This window comes from Pterocles gutturalis, unplaced genomic scaffold, assembly GCF_000699245.1.
Source record: "Pterocles gutturalis isolate BGI_N339 unplaced genomic scaffold, ASM69924v1 scaffold1357, whole genome shotgun sequence".
In the NCBI taxonomy this organism is placed as follows: Eukaryota; Metazoa; Chordata; class Aves; order Pterocliformes; family Pteroclidae; genus Pterocles; species Pterocles gutturalis.
Genome location: NW_010107618.1, coordinates 22,555 through 38,254, shown reverse-complemented (window position 1 = coordinate 38,254; position 15,700 = coordinate 22,555). Strand labels below are relative to the sequence as shown.

Sequence of the window (15,700 nt, the reverse complement as noted above, 5' to 3'; positions counted from 1 at the left end):
GCCAGGGATGCCAGCTCTGCTTCGCAGGGACAGTGTCACTGGTGCTGGTCCATGCTCACGTACTGTTCCAGAAGCTCCCACCGGCTGCAGTGACAGAGTCACTGGGGACAGGATCCCCTGCAGGACTCTGGGAAGGAGCCGTGCAGATGCACCCCAAGCCCCACATTGCCCCTGAAGGCATTTCTGTGTTCTCCATGCTGTCAGAGCCCACCTGCGGCCAGGCCAGCACCTCCTCTTGCCCAGAGGTGACCCAGCGTGGTCTGAGACACCAAACCTGGGCCAAATTTAACCACTGTGCCTTTTGCTCTGAGCTTGTCAGGATGCAAGGTCTGAAGTCAAACACAAGGGGCCAGTGACACTGCCCTGCTAAGCATGAAGCAAAATCCAATCCCATGAAGCAGAGTCCTGGAGAAGGGTCTTCACAGCCACGGCGGCTCCGAGGCTGTGGGACAAGAGCCTCTGCTGGAGCACTCACCAGAACGATCCTCAGTTTTGCTAGCTGGGATTTTGATTTTATCTGCTCCATATGCACCATAGCAAAAAACATTCCTGGCTTGCCCTCTGTCTAGTAGAAGTTAAATTAACTCCCTGACTCTCCTGCTCCATGCTGCAGCTGTACAGGAGCATGCAATGCATGGCTGGACCGGGCTGACTCACCATGGCGTCGCTGCAAACTGTGGCTTAAGAGGTCATCGCAAAATACCTGAGCCACGTAGACCAGCCACAGGCCATGTTCCCAACTGACAGGAAACCTAAGGTGCTCTGACCTAGCTCAGCTCATCTCTCTGTGGCCAGGTGATGGCATGTCACCTTGAGGTCACCGCAGACTAAGCCCACGTGCACAGTCACTGTGCTTCAGCCGATGCTCCAGAACTTGACATAAGCCTAAGACACAAGACCGCACGAGTCTCCCAGGAAGGCTGCAATCAGGAACATGTTTGCTGGCTACAATAAAGTCACCAAAGGGTACAGAAGTATGCAGCTCCACTTTGTCTGGCAAAGAAACCCACCTCCAGCCTAGATATTGCACTTACAGGAAGTAGATGGCTACTGGAGGACCGTATCCTTGCTCATTAAATCCCAAACCATCTTCTAAATCAATAACATACTATTTGCACTTAATAAAACCTAGCCTTCATAAACAGCACTCACAGGAACACGTTCTGGCTACAGGAGAGCACGTACAACCAGAAAGCATTGCTTCATCAGGGCAATTCATTCAGTCTAATGCTATACTTAACACTCTACCCAACACTCCCTACAACTGAAAAACAGAACAACAAAACCCAAGAGGAAGGTATTTTCCTAACAGGATATTTATACTCAATCCTACCTTATAATTTTCCAAAACTTGCTTATGGACAGTTGCAAGGAAAGCCCAAACTGAGCAAGGCAAAGCAACCACCCGCCAAGGCTTACTCACAGGATGAAACGGCTTCTGCCTGGACTGGAAGGGCAGATGCCAAGATCTCTCCTCAATCCTGAACCAAAGCACATGCTCCAGTCTGGGTTTTGGGACAGCTGTGTTGAAAAGGAACAAAATCAGGGCAACTCATGGGGGGCAATCCCATGGCAGGTCAACAGGGTGGTACAGGGAGAGAGAGGCCATTGATGGCCCTTGTAATCATTGGCGTTAGACCCATCCTTAAGGGTGCAGAGAGAAATGCCAGCTCAACTTGCACGTGCAGCAAAAGTGCAGAAGGACCATCATGATGCCACATGTGCCAGGGCTGGGGTCCTGATGGGGACCTCAGAGCAGCACCCGGATCGCCTTTGCACGGGCATCCATAAGCCGGTATGATGGATGCAACAGCACGTCCAACTTATGGGAACAATGACAAGAGTGCAGCACGTGACACTGCTAAACAAAACAAGGGGTCCACTGGGAACACAAACTGTGGCTGTAGAACAGGTGGCCAAGAGGATAGAGTGCAGCTCCAATGATTGCCTTGAGCCCCTTGCTAAAAATAAGCACCAGCCTGAGCATCCTCTACTGCAAAACCAGATTGTGCAAAAGCCTGAGTGAGAAAATCAGCCTGAGTGGCCAGAGGGGAATGGGGGGGATGTGGGGAAAGCAACCTAGAACAGGAATAAATCTGGAGCAACTCTTGGCTTCACTGCACATTAATAAAGCCTCAAGCGCAGATGGCATTGCTGATACATTAAAACAAATGATAGGCTATCGGAGAACAGCCTTGCTGAAACCCTTCATTACATGCCAGGCTTGGATGAGGCTGTGATTAGAGTTATTAAAAAAAAAAGAAAAAAAAGGAAAGCAAAAGCCTTTAGTAATTCTCACCGTATTGACCCGTCTCTGTGATTAATGCTGATACCCAGCATTTCTGCAAAACAATTGCTGGAGGTTTCAGGTAATTATTTTATTGTCAGTCAAAATCTGAGCAATTTACTTATTTCCCATATATATTCCTAACTCGCTCTCAGGCAGAGCAGGACTTGTACATATATCAAGACAGCATCCTTCCACGAAAGAACCTGTATCTCCTTTGATCCTCGTGTGGTCTTAATTTGAACAAACATCAGAGGGGAGGCAAGTTTAGCATCAGTCATTTGTGGTTTGTGCTGGCCAAGCAGAGAGAAAAAGTATCTACAGTTTCATTAGAAAGGAATATTTTAAATCCATTTTCTCAGTAAATTACCCTCTCTCTCCCTGCTACTTGTCACCATTTTTCTCTATTTTCCTCTATTTTTCTCTTGTCGGCTCTGCAATGGAGCCAACATTTTGACCCAAAAGATCAGCCTCTGACGCAAATCCCCAGAAGGACACAGGCAATTCAAGGCTGATCAACCTTTGCATTCCCTCTCTCCATTTTTTTTTTTTTTGGAGGGCTGAAATGCCATGAAAACAGACAGATCTTTTGCACCGTAGTATAGATCCCTATTAGAAAATAAATGTGATTTCTCCAACATAGACAACTCTCTTTTTATAAGGCAAAGGCCACCCAGACTAGCACATAAAAGAAAAATAAATAACTCTCACCCAGAGAAAGCTACTGCCCTGCCTGTGTTCCTCAATCAAGCTAAGTGATTACTAAAATCCAAAGGGAGAGAGGGCTGAAAACCATCTCCTCTGTCTAAATGGAGACAAGTTTTCTGACATGTATAAACCGAAGGGCAGAAGAGGCAAAGCACACTGAGATGCAATACACACATACACTGAAATTGCAGACATGAGAAAACAAAAAAAGGATTACTGCAGATTAAAAAGACAGTGAAGACACTACAATTTATATTACATAGAGCTGGTAGACAAGGGGACAGAAAGACGGTGCCAAGGCAGCCAACAGCCTAGAAGGACGCCTGCCTCACCGCGCTGGGCAAAAACCCAGATGGTGCTTGGTGAACATTGCTCTGCGCAGGGTAATGGACCCTATCCTTTAATCCAGGCGAAAAAAACTAAGATAAACGACTTGGAGCAGCAAACACCAAGCTTTGCTCCAAGGTAGACACATCCCAACTCTAAAGGCCGTGGCAAATGGATGGATAGAGCCAGACAGCTGGAGAAGGTCAAAAACGTTCAGCCACATGCTTGAGTTTTGCAGCTTTGCTTTCTTGGGCCAGCGAGAGTAACTGGAGGTGCAGGCAGAAAGGCTGTTAGAAGGGGTCCCCCTGTGCTGGGAGCTTGGTGCTGCTGCAGGCTGCCCTTCTGTGCTCCCCAGCACACCAAGAAGTGTGAATTTGCTCTGGTCTGCCAGACAAATTGTAGGCAACCGGTGGCCCAGCCTTCAGTTCCCTTCAGCAAAGCTTCCCTAACACTCTCCGCACACAAACATCACCCAAGGCACCTCTGCCCAAGGCTGGGGTGACTCAGCCCTTTCCACCACAGAAGCTGGCACTCCTTCCCTGCAGGTATTTCAGGAGATTTTTGCATGGCGGGGTGGCGAGGACCAGGGGATGCAGGAGTGACAGCAGCGCTTGCGCTTGGGTTCATCCGTGCCCACCACATCAGCCATGGTGACAAATGTCCCCTCTTTCCTCCCATGAATCAACAGATGATTTCTCTCTGGCTTCACACTACCTCGCTCCGAAATGAAGAAAAAAAGAGGCAGAAACGCTGTGGACGGACAGAACCTCTTCATTCCCACCAGTAACAGCCAGTAACCCCATCTTAACACCTCGTCTGATGGGACCCCGTCTTCTCCGCAGGCTGGGGGAGGGAAGGCAGAGCCAAACCCAAGCAAACGCCTCTAAATCTGCTCCCAGCTCCTGGAGGGCTGGGAACAAATGGGCTCAGCCAGTCCTCCTCTGACACAGATGCACAAACCTTGTGGAAGGGCTGATATTTCAAAGTAACATATCTGAAGATGTTGTAGTGCTGCTGTTCCTCAATATATTCCACCAAGAATATCAGACTAAAATATCAGTCCCAAGTCTCCTGCTAGAGGTTTCAGCTGGAAAGGCCCCTGCTCATGATAAATTGCAAGCACCGCATTTTTTTATCGCAAGCAACAGTTTTATTTCACCCCTTTCCAACAGCTGCTTGCTCTCAGAGCTGCACATCACCAAAGCACCCTCCAATCTTCTGTTTTACTCATTGCTGTTCCCTTCTCTCCGTCTTGATTGCTGCTTCTCGGACAAGAGTTGAGGTGCTTCCAAGAGGACAGACGTGGCTCTAACCTGTCCATGCTCCGTGGCTGTAAACTCCTCATCTTGGTTCACAGCAGAACAGACACGCTGCCAGCTTCTCCCATTTAAAACACATGGGCTTCGTTCGTGAGGGTATGTCGGTCTTGTGCTGGATGGAAAAATCGAAGAGCCATTTGGAAGGCTCAGACTTGTCCAAGTTTCACATCTCCTGGAAGGTCCTATTGTCCAAGGTCCCAGCACAAGGTATAGGGATGCTTCTCACCATGCCACCGAGCAGCGCGCTGCAGAGCATCTGCAGGGCTGGTCTGCCAGGCTCCTTAACTCCTCAGCTGGCTTGGGAGCAGACATAGAAGCAAGTTGGGTCAAAGAAAGAAGCAATATTAAAGAGGGGAAGGAGATACATTTCCCCAAACACCTTGGAATAAAATCTGACAAAAAGAAAAAGCCATCTCCAATGTGAATTGTTCCCTAGCGCACGTCACCGAGCCGCCAGAGAGGATTGTTATTGTTCACAAGCATGTGAATGCAAAATGTCGTTTGACAAGGCAAACGTGATTAAATATGAGTCTGCTCCTGGATTAAGACACAGCCATGAACAATCTCTGAAAACAGTTAAAAAAAGAAGTCATTCCAAATAAAGTATCCATCCCTTACGAGGAACAGAAACTTGATTTAGGCACAGACTGACGATGGGAGCTTTATTACTGCTTGAGAGAGGGAAGGGGAGCTAGCGATGAACACATGGAACGGTATGAATTATTTGGAGCATCCATCAAGACAGAAAAAATAATCATCTATATTTCTGAGATTGCTCATTTCAGTCTGCAGCCATCTGGAACACAGAACTCACATGGCCAGTGCTTTGTGCTCCCATAAACATGTACAGGGCAAAGCTACAGAGGGCAGGATGCCTGCAGGGAGCTGCACTTTGATCACGTCGAGAAGAAAAAACTTGCTGGTTCCACTCCTGATCCTGGCTCGTTCCAGCCTGTCTCACCTGGGATTTCTGTGGACTCTGTTGGGGTGGTGACTCCATTTAGGGAAAAACCCAGACATGCGCATCCTTCCTCCAGCAAGAGAAAGGAAATGCCCAGGCGCTGATTTCGTTCCCCTTGTTCAAATCCCGGCTCTGCTAAAGGCTCCCTCATGGAACCAGTGGGGTCACTTTGCATCTCTGTGTTTTTGTTTGCCACTTGTAAAACATGGATACCCTTTCCAGGGTAATTAAGAAGATACATGCATTAACGATTAAAATGCACTCTGATGTGCCAATAGCACAAGCTGTAAGAGTACTTAAAATAGATCCAATTTGGGCAGCAATTAAAGAACATACTACTAAACTTCTGAGTCTCAGCTTCTTACTTCCTAATGCTGGTTATTTTTGCCCATAAAAGCATTAATCCTAGCTTCCTGTAAAAATGACATTTCAAATATTCATCATCTTCCACCACTCTGCCTCCGCCACTCTGCCTTACCCATCATTAACCAGTGGCATCCATTATATGGTTTATGCAGCGTAATTTGTGACCACAGATCTGCAATAGAGCTAACGCTATTTTCTCTATGAGTAACGACTCAGAGCTGCAAATATTTTTTAGCTGTTAAAAAAAAAATCACATTCCAAAAGTATGTTTATTATTTAAGTGCCTTGTCACTACCTGAGAGAGTTATATGACCTTCCATTATTGTAAGAACTAAGATCCTACACACAAAAATACATGAAACACAGACATCGCATATATCTTCAAAACTACCTGTTAAGAACTACATTTCACACTTCATTACTTCTTTCTAAACTGCCATTGAATTTTTTTTTAACCTCTAATTCTCATCTACAGGGATGGTCCAAACTCCACTGTGTTCAATACCTCCATGGGTAGATGGAAACCTATAACGAATGCTGGGGAACCAGGCAACTCAGGTGACTTCTTACACCCTGTAATGTGGTATTGTCATTGCCATAAGTAGGTGGATACAAACAACACACCAATGGTCAGTTAAAGAAATGTAGACCTGGACAAAAATGGGTTTAGGGTAAACAGGAGAATAAAAAATAGTATCTAACATGTAAAAGTCACCATATATAGTAAATTCAGACGTAATATGGAACTGCAGATGAATGAAGAGCAAGCAAGGTGCAAAAGCATGCTAGCAAACATACAAAAGTGACTTCAAGTGGACCCTAAAGCGAGGAAGAAGAAACCATCACTGTGAACATCGCATTCCTTTTGGGAATGGACTCCAGATGTTGACGACCCACCACAAACCCCTGAATGAAACCACCAACTTTGGGATCCACAGAAGCAAGTATGAGCAGAACACCAGGATAAAGCACAGAAACTAAGTGTCTGTGTAATGATCTTAACTGCATTATTATTTCTTTTCCTTTAATAATTAGATCTGGACTAATGATGATTAGACTCTTAAGATTTCAATTATATTAGCAATAAATTCTTGGATGTTTTTATATATATACTTGAGGTGTGCCTTGTCTTTGCCCATAAAACAAGATTTTGAGCACAACAATGGAGTTTCCTCTGTTAAGGTTTTTGGTTCAAATCAGTCTCTCCTCTGTTTACTGCTGTTATATTAGTGGTGGCCTGGGACACGCGACCGGTGGCTTCAGTCAACATCTTAAAGAACCAAAGTCCACCATAACAACCTCTGTTTAGACCACTTGAGCCATACATTACAAACATCACAACCCTATAGACCGCAGGATGAAAATGTCATTGTCACCTCCATACATTTTGAATACACAAAGCAAATGACTCCATGACCCAAAGCAGCAAAATTAAAGGCTTAGTAAAGTGCCCTAGACCTCCTACTGCTACCGTACTCTGGAGAGTTCTTCACCTTGGAACGTGGACGATAGGTAAGCACCAGGGCATTAGCAGATAGCTTGGGAGCCTGGGGACATTTTCATGCTCTAACATGAAGTCCTCACACCAGTTCAAGCCACGTTGCTATGTCTTGGCTCATGGTCTGTAAAATAAGAATTCCCACAGACACTGGGAGAATAAATACTCTTAAGAAGCAGGAGAACAGCGCAGCCACAGTAGTCACCACCAACACAGAAGTAGAGGGCTTTGATCTCCATGGAGGCGTTCAACAAAGACCATCTCCTTTAACATTCACGAGGAATAACTAAAGGACCCAGAAACTGTTCCCTAGGTTTGAACCCACCTAAACCAACTGCAGTTCTTGCAGTGCATAAACACTTAATCACAACAGAGGCAGCAGGGGGAAATTATGTCTTTTTATTCATCCCCAGAAAGCCCAAGTTTCTTGCCCCTCTGATGCTCTCCGAACAATTAGTGTTCGCCTACCACACACCACCTACATACAAATCAAGAAACAAGCCGAGAAAGGTCAAAGTCATCTCACACACAACGCAAAGAGGTGCCAAAGTACTGCTGTGTCCTTCACTGACAACCTCTGAACACAAAGCATTTCAACAGGGCACCAGAAGAGATCTCAAAGCATATTCATGCCTTTCTTTTCCAGAGCTGCAAGCCAACCAGAACGGCTTTTGGAAGATCCAATTCGATTTTATAAAGGCACAGATGACATCATCTTCTGCTTTACTTTTTGGCTAAATATTGCTGGTTAGAGAGTCAGCCGATGGACCATAAAACCGACAGCCTCATTACTGGCACATATAAATTGCTTTTGCTCAGCTGGAGTTCATGTAGGACCATCTGACTTCCCAGAATTGACATTTTTAATGATTCCATTTCTCCAGCACTTTCTCACTGACCATTACAAAAATCCAAAGTGTCTCTTGCTTTGCCAAGCTGTTTGTAGATCAAGTTTCTCGTTCTCCAGGGATTTGCAGTGTGTCAACCATCAGACCAAGCAAACTCAATAATAACTGACATGAGAATAGCTACTCCAATACTTCTGGGCTCTTCTGTACTGTAGATTTTAGTGGTACATGTCAAAATTCTGAAGGCCAGAGGACAGATGCATCCCCAGGAGAAGGACCTATGTGCAAAGCACTTTAAAAATGAAAAATGCCAACTGTAAAAGTTTGGTGTTTAGATGCTGTAGCCTCATCTCGTACTCTGCTGGGTACCGTTACCTTTCTTCAGATCTTCCTTTCCTATGCCACATCGCAGGTCGAGCAGAACCACTTCCCCTTCTAAACCATACTTCACTCACACAAGACAGGAAATTCTCCACATCTCAGCACTGTTTGGCGAAGGAAGGGGAGCGCAGAGCTCCTCCCTGGGATGCACAAAGACGCTCGCCATGGGCTGAGGCAGGAGGGAGTACAGTGCCCCTGACCCAGCTGCTCCCCCCTCCAGGGGCTGTGTCTGGGGGTGTCCAGTGGGTACAAAGTTGTCTTAAAATGAAAGTCAAGTTGGTTTTAGCTTTAGAAGACAAGCACTTGAAGGAACTGGATTTCAAAGAGGTAGCCTTAGATGAAAAGCACTTAGAGAAAAGGGGTTTCAAAGAGAAATAGTCCATGCACACGTCCAGCAGATGTAAAGCTTTATGAGCCCTTCGTGGTGAATCTGGTCTCTCCAGGTGCTCCAGCAGAACAATGTGCTTGAACAATGTGAAATTTGGGGGATTTCTTCTGTTCTTAACAATCCACCTGCTGCTGACACGAGCTTTTTCCCACCCTTGCTGTTCTCCCTAATACACCCCATAAAGAAACACGTCACTAGGACCAGGTACAGACACAGGTACAGGCACAGCAGTAGCCCAGCGTTTGCCCATCCCACCAGGGCACCAAGGCAGAAACTCCCACCTGGCACAAACTGGGGAGAGGGGAAGGGCTGCACTACTGCAGCAGCACCACAGGAAAAGGTGTCCAACACTGCCATGGAGCTGTGAGAGCATCTCCCATTCCCTGTGTGCTCCCAGCAAATGAGCCCTTCCAACACCTGGGTTCAGGTTCTTGCTGGCCTCACATTGCTCATGCAAGTCCTTGGTTTTCTTTGTGCCTCTAAAACATAAATAATTTCCCTTCCTCTCAGGAGCACTGTGGGCATCAGCACATTGTAGATGGGGAAGGCAAAGAGCCATTAAGGTTGTCTAGACAGAAGAAGAATAAATGGCTCTCTGCATAAGCTTTTACCTGGTGGAATAAGAGGGATAAGTCACAAACAGAGAGGCTGATCCCACCACGTCCCCTCTTTTCTCACCTACAACACCCCTGCACGGAAGTCCCATCTAACTCCTAAAGACAAAATCTGCTCAGCCACAGCCTCATCCTCTCCCTCATGGCCTCCTGCACAGACTGCAACAGATTAAACATAAGACGCAATCCAAACCATTTGGATCTGGTGACACGTAACCCAGCCAGGCACTTCCAGAGAACGCAGAAATTCACATCTGCTCAGGCCTTCAGATGTCCGGACTCGGTGCTCTGCAACCGACCTACCTTGACAGACTTCACAAGGGCTCCTCCAGTTTGCAGGACGGTCAAAAAAAACATAAGTTAGGGAGAAAAATCCCACTTTTTGCCACACAGGCAATTTATCCCATGTCTGAAATTTTTGGAAAGGTGGCCTTTACCAGTTGTAAGAAAGAGAGAAGGTGGCGGAGGATGAAGGCTGCAGGATGATGCAATGTTAAACATCAGAAACTGAACTGGGCCCATATGTTCAGAAGCAGATCTCTAGACGAGATATTGTGAAGTGCATCCTCCAGCATGGCTCTGCCTAGGGCAAGGGACCTCACAGCAGATGCTATTAGGTGAGGATTGTTAAAGCAACATAGTGTTTCATAGCCCAGACCTGCTGATTTTCTGTACACAATTATTACAGCCTCTCCAGCCAGAGAGGTTTAGTGCACACCAGGGACAGCTTCAGATGCTGGTCCCTGCTTTCTCACCTGCCTCATTTACCAATGCACCTGATAGGCATCTCCTACCCTGAGCCTCTTCCTCCAGCAGAGAAGACCGTAGGGTTGGAAACGCAATTGTGACTCCAGTTCAGACCTGCATCAGCCATGAACAGAGCTGTGCCTGACGGCTTCTGCAGAACAACCTCCCCTGTAGCCCCAAAATTCATGGCAACAGCTAATGTCATATGCAACAGCATCTTCAGCAGGCTCTACACGCCCTTCCAGACAAACCAACCATTGCCTCGCACCCTCCTCTGGGAACAGGGCTCCCATCAGAGCCCTCCGGAGACCCAAGCCAGATGACATTCCATCAGCCACCTTAGTTGGGACGGTTGAACATACCAGGATCCCTGAAGAGACACCAGTGCCATCTTCCTCCACGCTGCACACCACAATGCCTGGTGTGTGGGGACACACCTCGGATTTTGCAAAATGCTGCCTCTCTTGAACGCTTTACAAAAACCACTGACACCCTTAGCCAGGATGGACTGATTCAGAGGCAAAGCTCTGCCAAGCCATCCAGCCTGGTACTTATGGTCCTGAACCAGAAAAATAGCTTTAGATGGCCAACAGCTTCATGCTACCTTCTCACTATGGCTAGCAGTCATACAGAGCTCACCAAGCCAGCCCACTGCCCCCTGAGTGCAGAAAATACGCTGCTCCTCTCACGTTTTCTCTGGAGGTACCACAAAGATCCTGCACCAAAGAAACGGACAAGGTGAGAACACAAAGCTGCTGATGGGACTCCCACCATAACCTTACGTTTCTTACGCACTTTTCCTCCAAGCACTGTTATGGACCTCTTTAATCCAGCTTGTCAAAGCCAATCACAAAGCCATCAAACACTCATAATTATCCCCCCCCCCCTACAGCTCCTGTCCAGTCTGATGGGATAACAGGACACATGAAACAGATCTGACACAGAAATCACTCAATACGATGTTTTTCAAGCAAGAGTTAGTGGGACAGGGAGATATCAGATCTGATGCAAACTCAATCTGCCCTCAAAGAGCAACCCTCCCACAGAGATCTTGAAATATGCTCTGATTTGATTCAAAGGAAGCTAACAATGCTAAAGCAGGCTGGAAACAGCATTACAGGGGAAGAACTGCCAGGCTAAATCTGAATTTAATATTCAGTGGAAGTGATAGTTTTTATAAGAGAACATATAGAAGAGTTCTGGGGTTTCTTTATCCGCTGAGCCTCTCAAACCAGCTAGTTCTCCAACAGTCAGACAGAGAGAATTTCTGTATAGACGTGGTTCAGCTCCCACCAATTCACCCAAATGGTTCCCACTGCTTTTGATAGGGTTTAGCTTGGAATTTGAGTATGCTGGGAAATGATCCCAGTGCCCTCAGCCAAGCTGGGCAAGTTCCCTTCCAAACTCTATCTTGTCCCACACCAGCTTTGACTTGCATCAGATGGACATCACACATATAAACACTCACAAGCTATTCCTAGGTGGAAGAAATTAGTCCAGTCATTAAACACAGGGCCTAGGAGGCTTTGCAGGTTTGTCTTGCTTAACATTGCCAGCACAGGGTCCCATGCCTGGAGCATACACCCCCTAAAAATGCTGCTGAAGTAGCAAATGGGCTGACCAGCAACTACCCAACTTGTCTGGTCCTCACAGGATGTATATCCTTGCACAAACCCATCCCAGGCCAAGCGAACTGAAATTTCCCCAGGAATCTCACCTGAGAAGTTATGTATTTGTCCACCCTTGGAGCAAGACACACTAAGCTCTAGGAATGAAGGATGAGGTCTGGAACAGCTCTCCCCAAAATGAAAACTCAGGTCACACTGCCTGAGACCCATCCCAGTTCAACCAGTCATCACTGGTGGATGCAGTTTCCTCAGAAATCAACCTGCTGTGTGTTTCACTTGGGAGCCAACCCCTGAGACTTCCCAACACGAGGGGCTGTCTCCACGCAAAGTGACGAGCAGAAGACATGTCCTCCATAAGGACAAAGGAAGAAGAGGCTTTTTCTCTTACCCAGACCCTGGTTCTGCTGCTCCCACTCGATGGTGTCAGGAATCTGGTAGGACACCCCAGCCAGCTGGGCCACAGGGTTTTCCAAGCCAGCTATGGGTTCCTGGGAGGTCTCGCCTGGAAGCGTGAAACCCGGCAGCTCCATGTCACCCTCCATGCTTTCATCCATCAAATCTATGTCTTTGTCCTCCTCATCTTCCTCTTCTTCCTCTTCTTCTTCCTCTTCATCCTCTTCCTCTTCCTCACCCTCTGGCCAGGAAGACACAAAAGCAACATCAGGAAAAATCCCACAAGACAGACAGTTCGTACATCTCTATAGGTGAGCACCAAGACATCCAGCTCATACCACTTCTCCGAAGGCAGACCAGCTGGATGAACTTGTCCCTGTTTTCTAACAGGAAGGACATCCAAAGCGGTTAATCTGGAAGAGCCCACCACCATTTAAAGTTTCTAAGTAACAACAAGATGTTGCCTTAGATGGTCAAATGCATTAGTGGGAAATATTGTTATTTTGGTTCCTAACAGTGGAGTACAAACAAGGTACAAATACCTGAGTATATATGTAACTAGAGTGCTCTCTGCCCAACTAATTTCAGCTCAAGTGAGAACTATCTCCCCGATTTCCAACCTTGGAAGCAGCAATAAGTTGGCTCTATTTTAAACTTTCATCAGGCCTTTCACAGCTCTGGAAAGGACGCCGCTTTCCAGCCCAATTAGACTGCTACGGCTCCTCCTCCGTGAAAGGCATCTGGCTTTGATGCGTGCTGGCAGATCGGCTCTTGGGTGCGGGAGAACAGTGGTGATGGTTGTGATCCTCAGCAGGTTCATACTGGCACTCCTGTCACAACAGATTTACACCAGACAAAGGTATGACCAAGGAAGACTTAACTCAGTATTGGGAAAAAGGCAGCACAGCCAATATTTCACATGAGAGCGGATAAATGTGACGCTGAGAAAATCCCTGTGGATTCTCCACTAGAGCAGGCACCCATCTTATTCCCTATAGTGATAACATATGGAGGGATAAATATTTATCATAGAATCACAGAATGGTTTGGGTTGGAAAGGACCTTAAAGATCATCCAGTTCCAACCCCCTGCCATGGGCAGGGACACCTCCCACCAGCCCAGGTTGCTCAAAGCCTCATCCAGCCTGGCCTTGAACCCCTCCAGGGATGGGGCATTGTAAGCCATATTCCATTGGTAGAATCTCAAATGGCAATACAAGAACACCCATACCGGGCCAAACCAAAGGCCCCTTCCACCCACATCCTATTTCTGACCACAACCAGCCACAGATGCTAAAGGAAGACTAGAGCAGGGCACACACAGAGCCAGCCCTCCCACAGTGTCCCTTGCCAGATTTACAGTTATCAGACTCAAGGAGTTCCTGAGCCAGAATTTGTATCTGAGCTATTTAGTAGCTACTAATGGAGCTACCCACCATGAAAAGATAGTATCTGGAATAATGACGTTTTGAATTTCTGATGGTTAGTTTTTCAAAGCTGAAAATTAAAACATAACATTTATGCAGTTCATCTAATTTACACTAAGTTCTGCTCAGCCTTGTAGAAAAACCCCCTCCTGATGATGTACTCACACTGGGAGACCCCATCACCCTGCACCAGAGCAGCTGGTGTAGCCGAGGGTCTAAGACCACATTAAAAACTAATGATCCAGAAAAATCAACATTTGTTATCCAGATCACAGAATCATTAAGGTTGGAAAAGACCTCAAGCATCATCAAGTCCAACTGTCAACCCACACCACCTAACCCACTAACCCATGTCCCCAAGCACCACATCTACACGTTTCTTGAACACCTCCAGGGATGGTGACTCCACCACTGCCCTGGGCAGCCTGTTCCAATGCCTGATCACTCTTTCAGTGAAGAAATTTTTTCTAATATCCAGCCTAAACCTCCCTAAACCTGAGGTCCCTCAGCCGCTCTTCGTAAGACCTGTGCTCCAGACCCTTCACCAGCTTTGTTGCCCTTCTCTGGACCTTTATTTCTGTTGGAGATAGGTTACAGACACCGTAATAAGACGGAGCAGCTGTGGTAGAACACCCCAGGGGCTGCACATATCGTACCTGCTGTAAGTAAAGCAGGTGATTCTTCACTCTTCTGGGATGCAATGGCACTCCAGCACAGCTGTTCCACAAAACACCCGAGAAACAAACCAGGAAACTCTGGGGAAGCTATTTAGTTGGTGGCTATCTATCTTTAATTAATGGGGGGGAGCTGGCCTCCTTCTTTTGGCCTCTGCTTCACAGATTGAAATATTTGGAGATACCACTGCACATCAGAAAACCACAGCATTCACTGCACTGTTACATGGCATCTCCTTTCCTTCTAATCCAAGGATCTGCTTTAAAACATTGCGTGTTTCTTCCAGCTCACCAGACAAGACAATCCCACTTGCCACCTTTCAGTTCTCGCCCTGCACTTCATACAAATGAGCTCCTGTCTGACTTTAGCTCCATCATCCTGCTATAGCACAGTTTCCAGTACCTGGAAAGGAATGATCACTGCTGCTAACAATTATACCATGCAGAGCATCTAATAGAGCTTACAGGGATGTAGTTACCCCTTAAACTCCCATTACACTTTATAGGCAGTTTCTGCCTTATAATGCGTCCGTCATTTCAAATCAACGTGAGAATTTCCTCTATCAGACCGCATGTTTCCATACAAAACACACAGCTTCTGTAAACCTGAGAACGGCACCTGGAGAGTGCTTGCAGGAAACCTATAAAGACAAGTTAATGTGGGTCTTTTGCCTCTGCTGAGAAGAACACAGCTGTAAGGTTCCAAATTTGAATAGCAAAGACACTAAGCAGCTAGCACACCAGAGAGGAGGAAGATGAACAGAGGTTTTCCCTAGACGGACTGGGTGAAAAAGCAGCCAAGAAAAAACAGGGATCAGATATTTATCTCTGAAAAACTAATTTGGGGCAAGGTTTTTAGAAGCTTCTTGTGATTTTAGCAAGCCAAATCAGAGACACCTGCTGGGATCTGGTTTTGAAGCAGCAGATAGCCATCTCTGGACCTCTGAAGTCTAGCAGGCAGCCAAGCCGAACACCCAAATTGAAAGTGTCAAGACTACTTATCACATCTGATCATCACCAAGCTACATCAATCACCACGCTGCCACAGCATAAACATGCGAATAATATAGTCCTTGTGGCACAATTGCTGTGAGACGGGGGAAAAAAAGGCTCTTGACTTGTTTCCTCCTCCTCT

The 15,700-nt window shown here is 46.6% G+C and overlaps 1 protein-coding gene across 1 annotated transcript in view; it reads right to left on the bottom strand.

Moving 5' to 3' along the window:
* LOC104472458 (chromosome unknown open reading frame, human C14orf37) overlaps nucleotides 1-15,700 on the bottom strand; it is a 55,440-nt gene that overhangs the window by 23,004 nt on the left and 16,736 nt on the right. Inside the window, exon 4 of the mRNA XM_010088152.1 lies at nucleotides 12,461-12,706. Within this exon, the coding sequence (XP_010086454.1) occupies nucleotides 12,461-12,706 (246 nt within the window). The remainder of the gene's footprint in view (nucleotides 1-12,460; nucleotides 12,707-15,700) is intronic.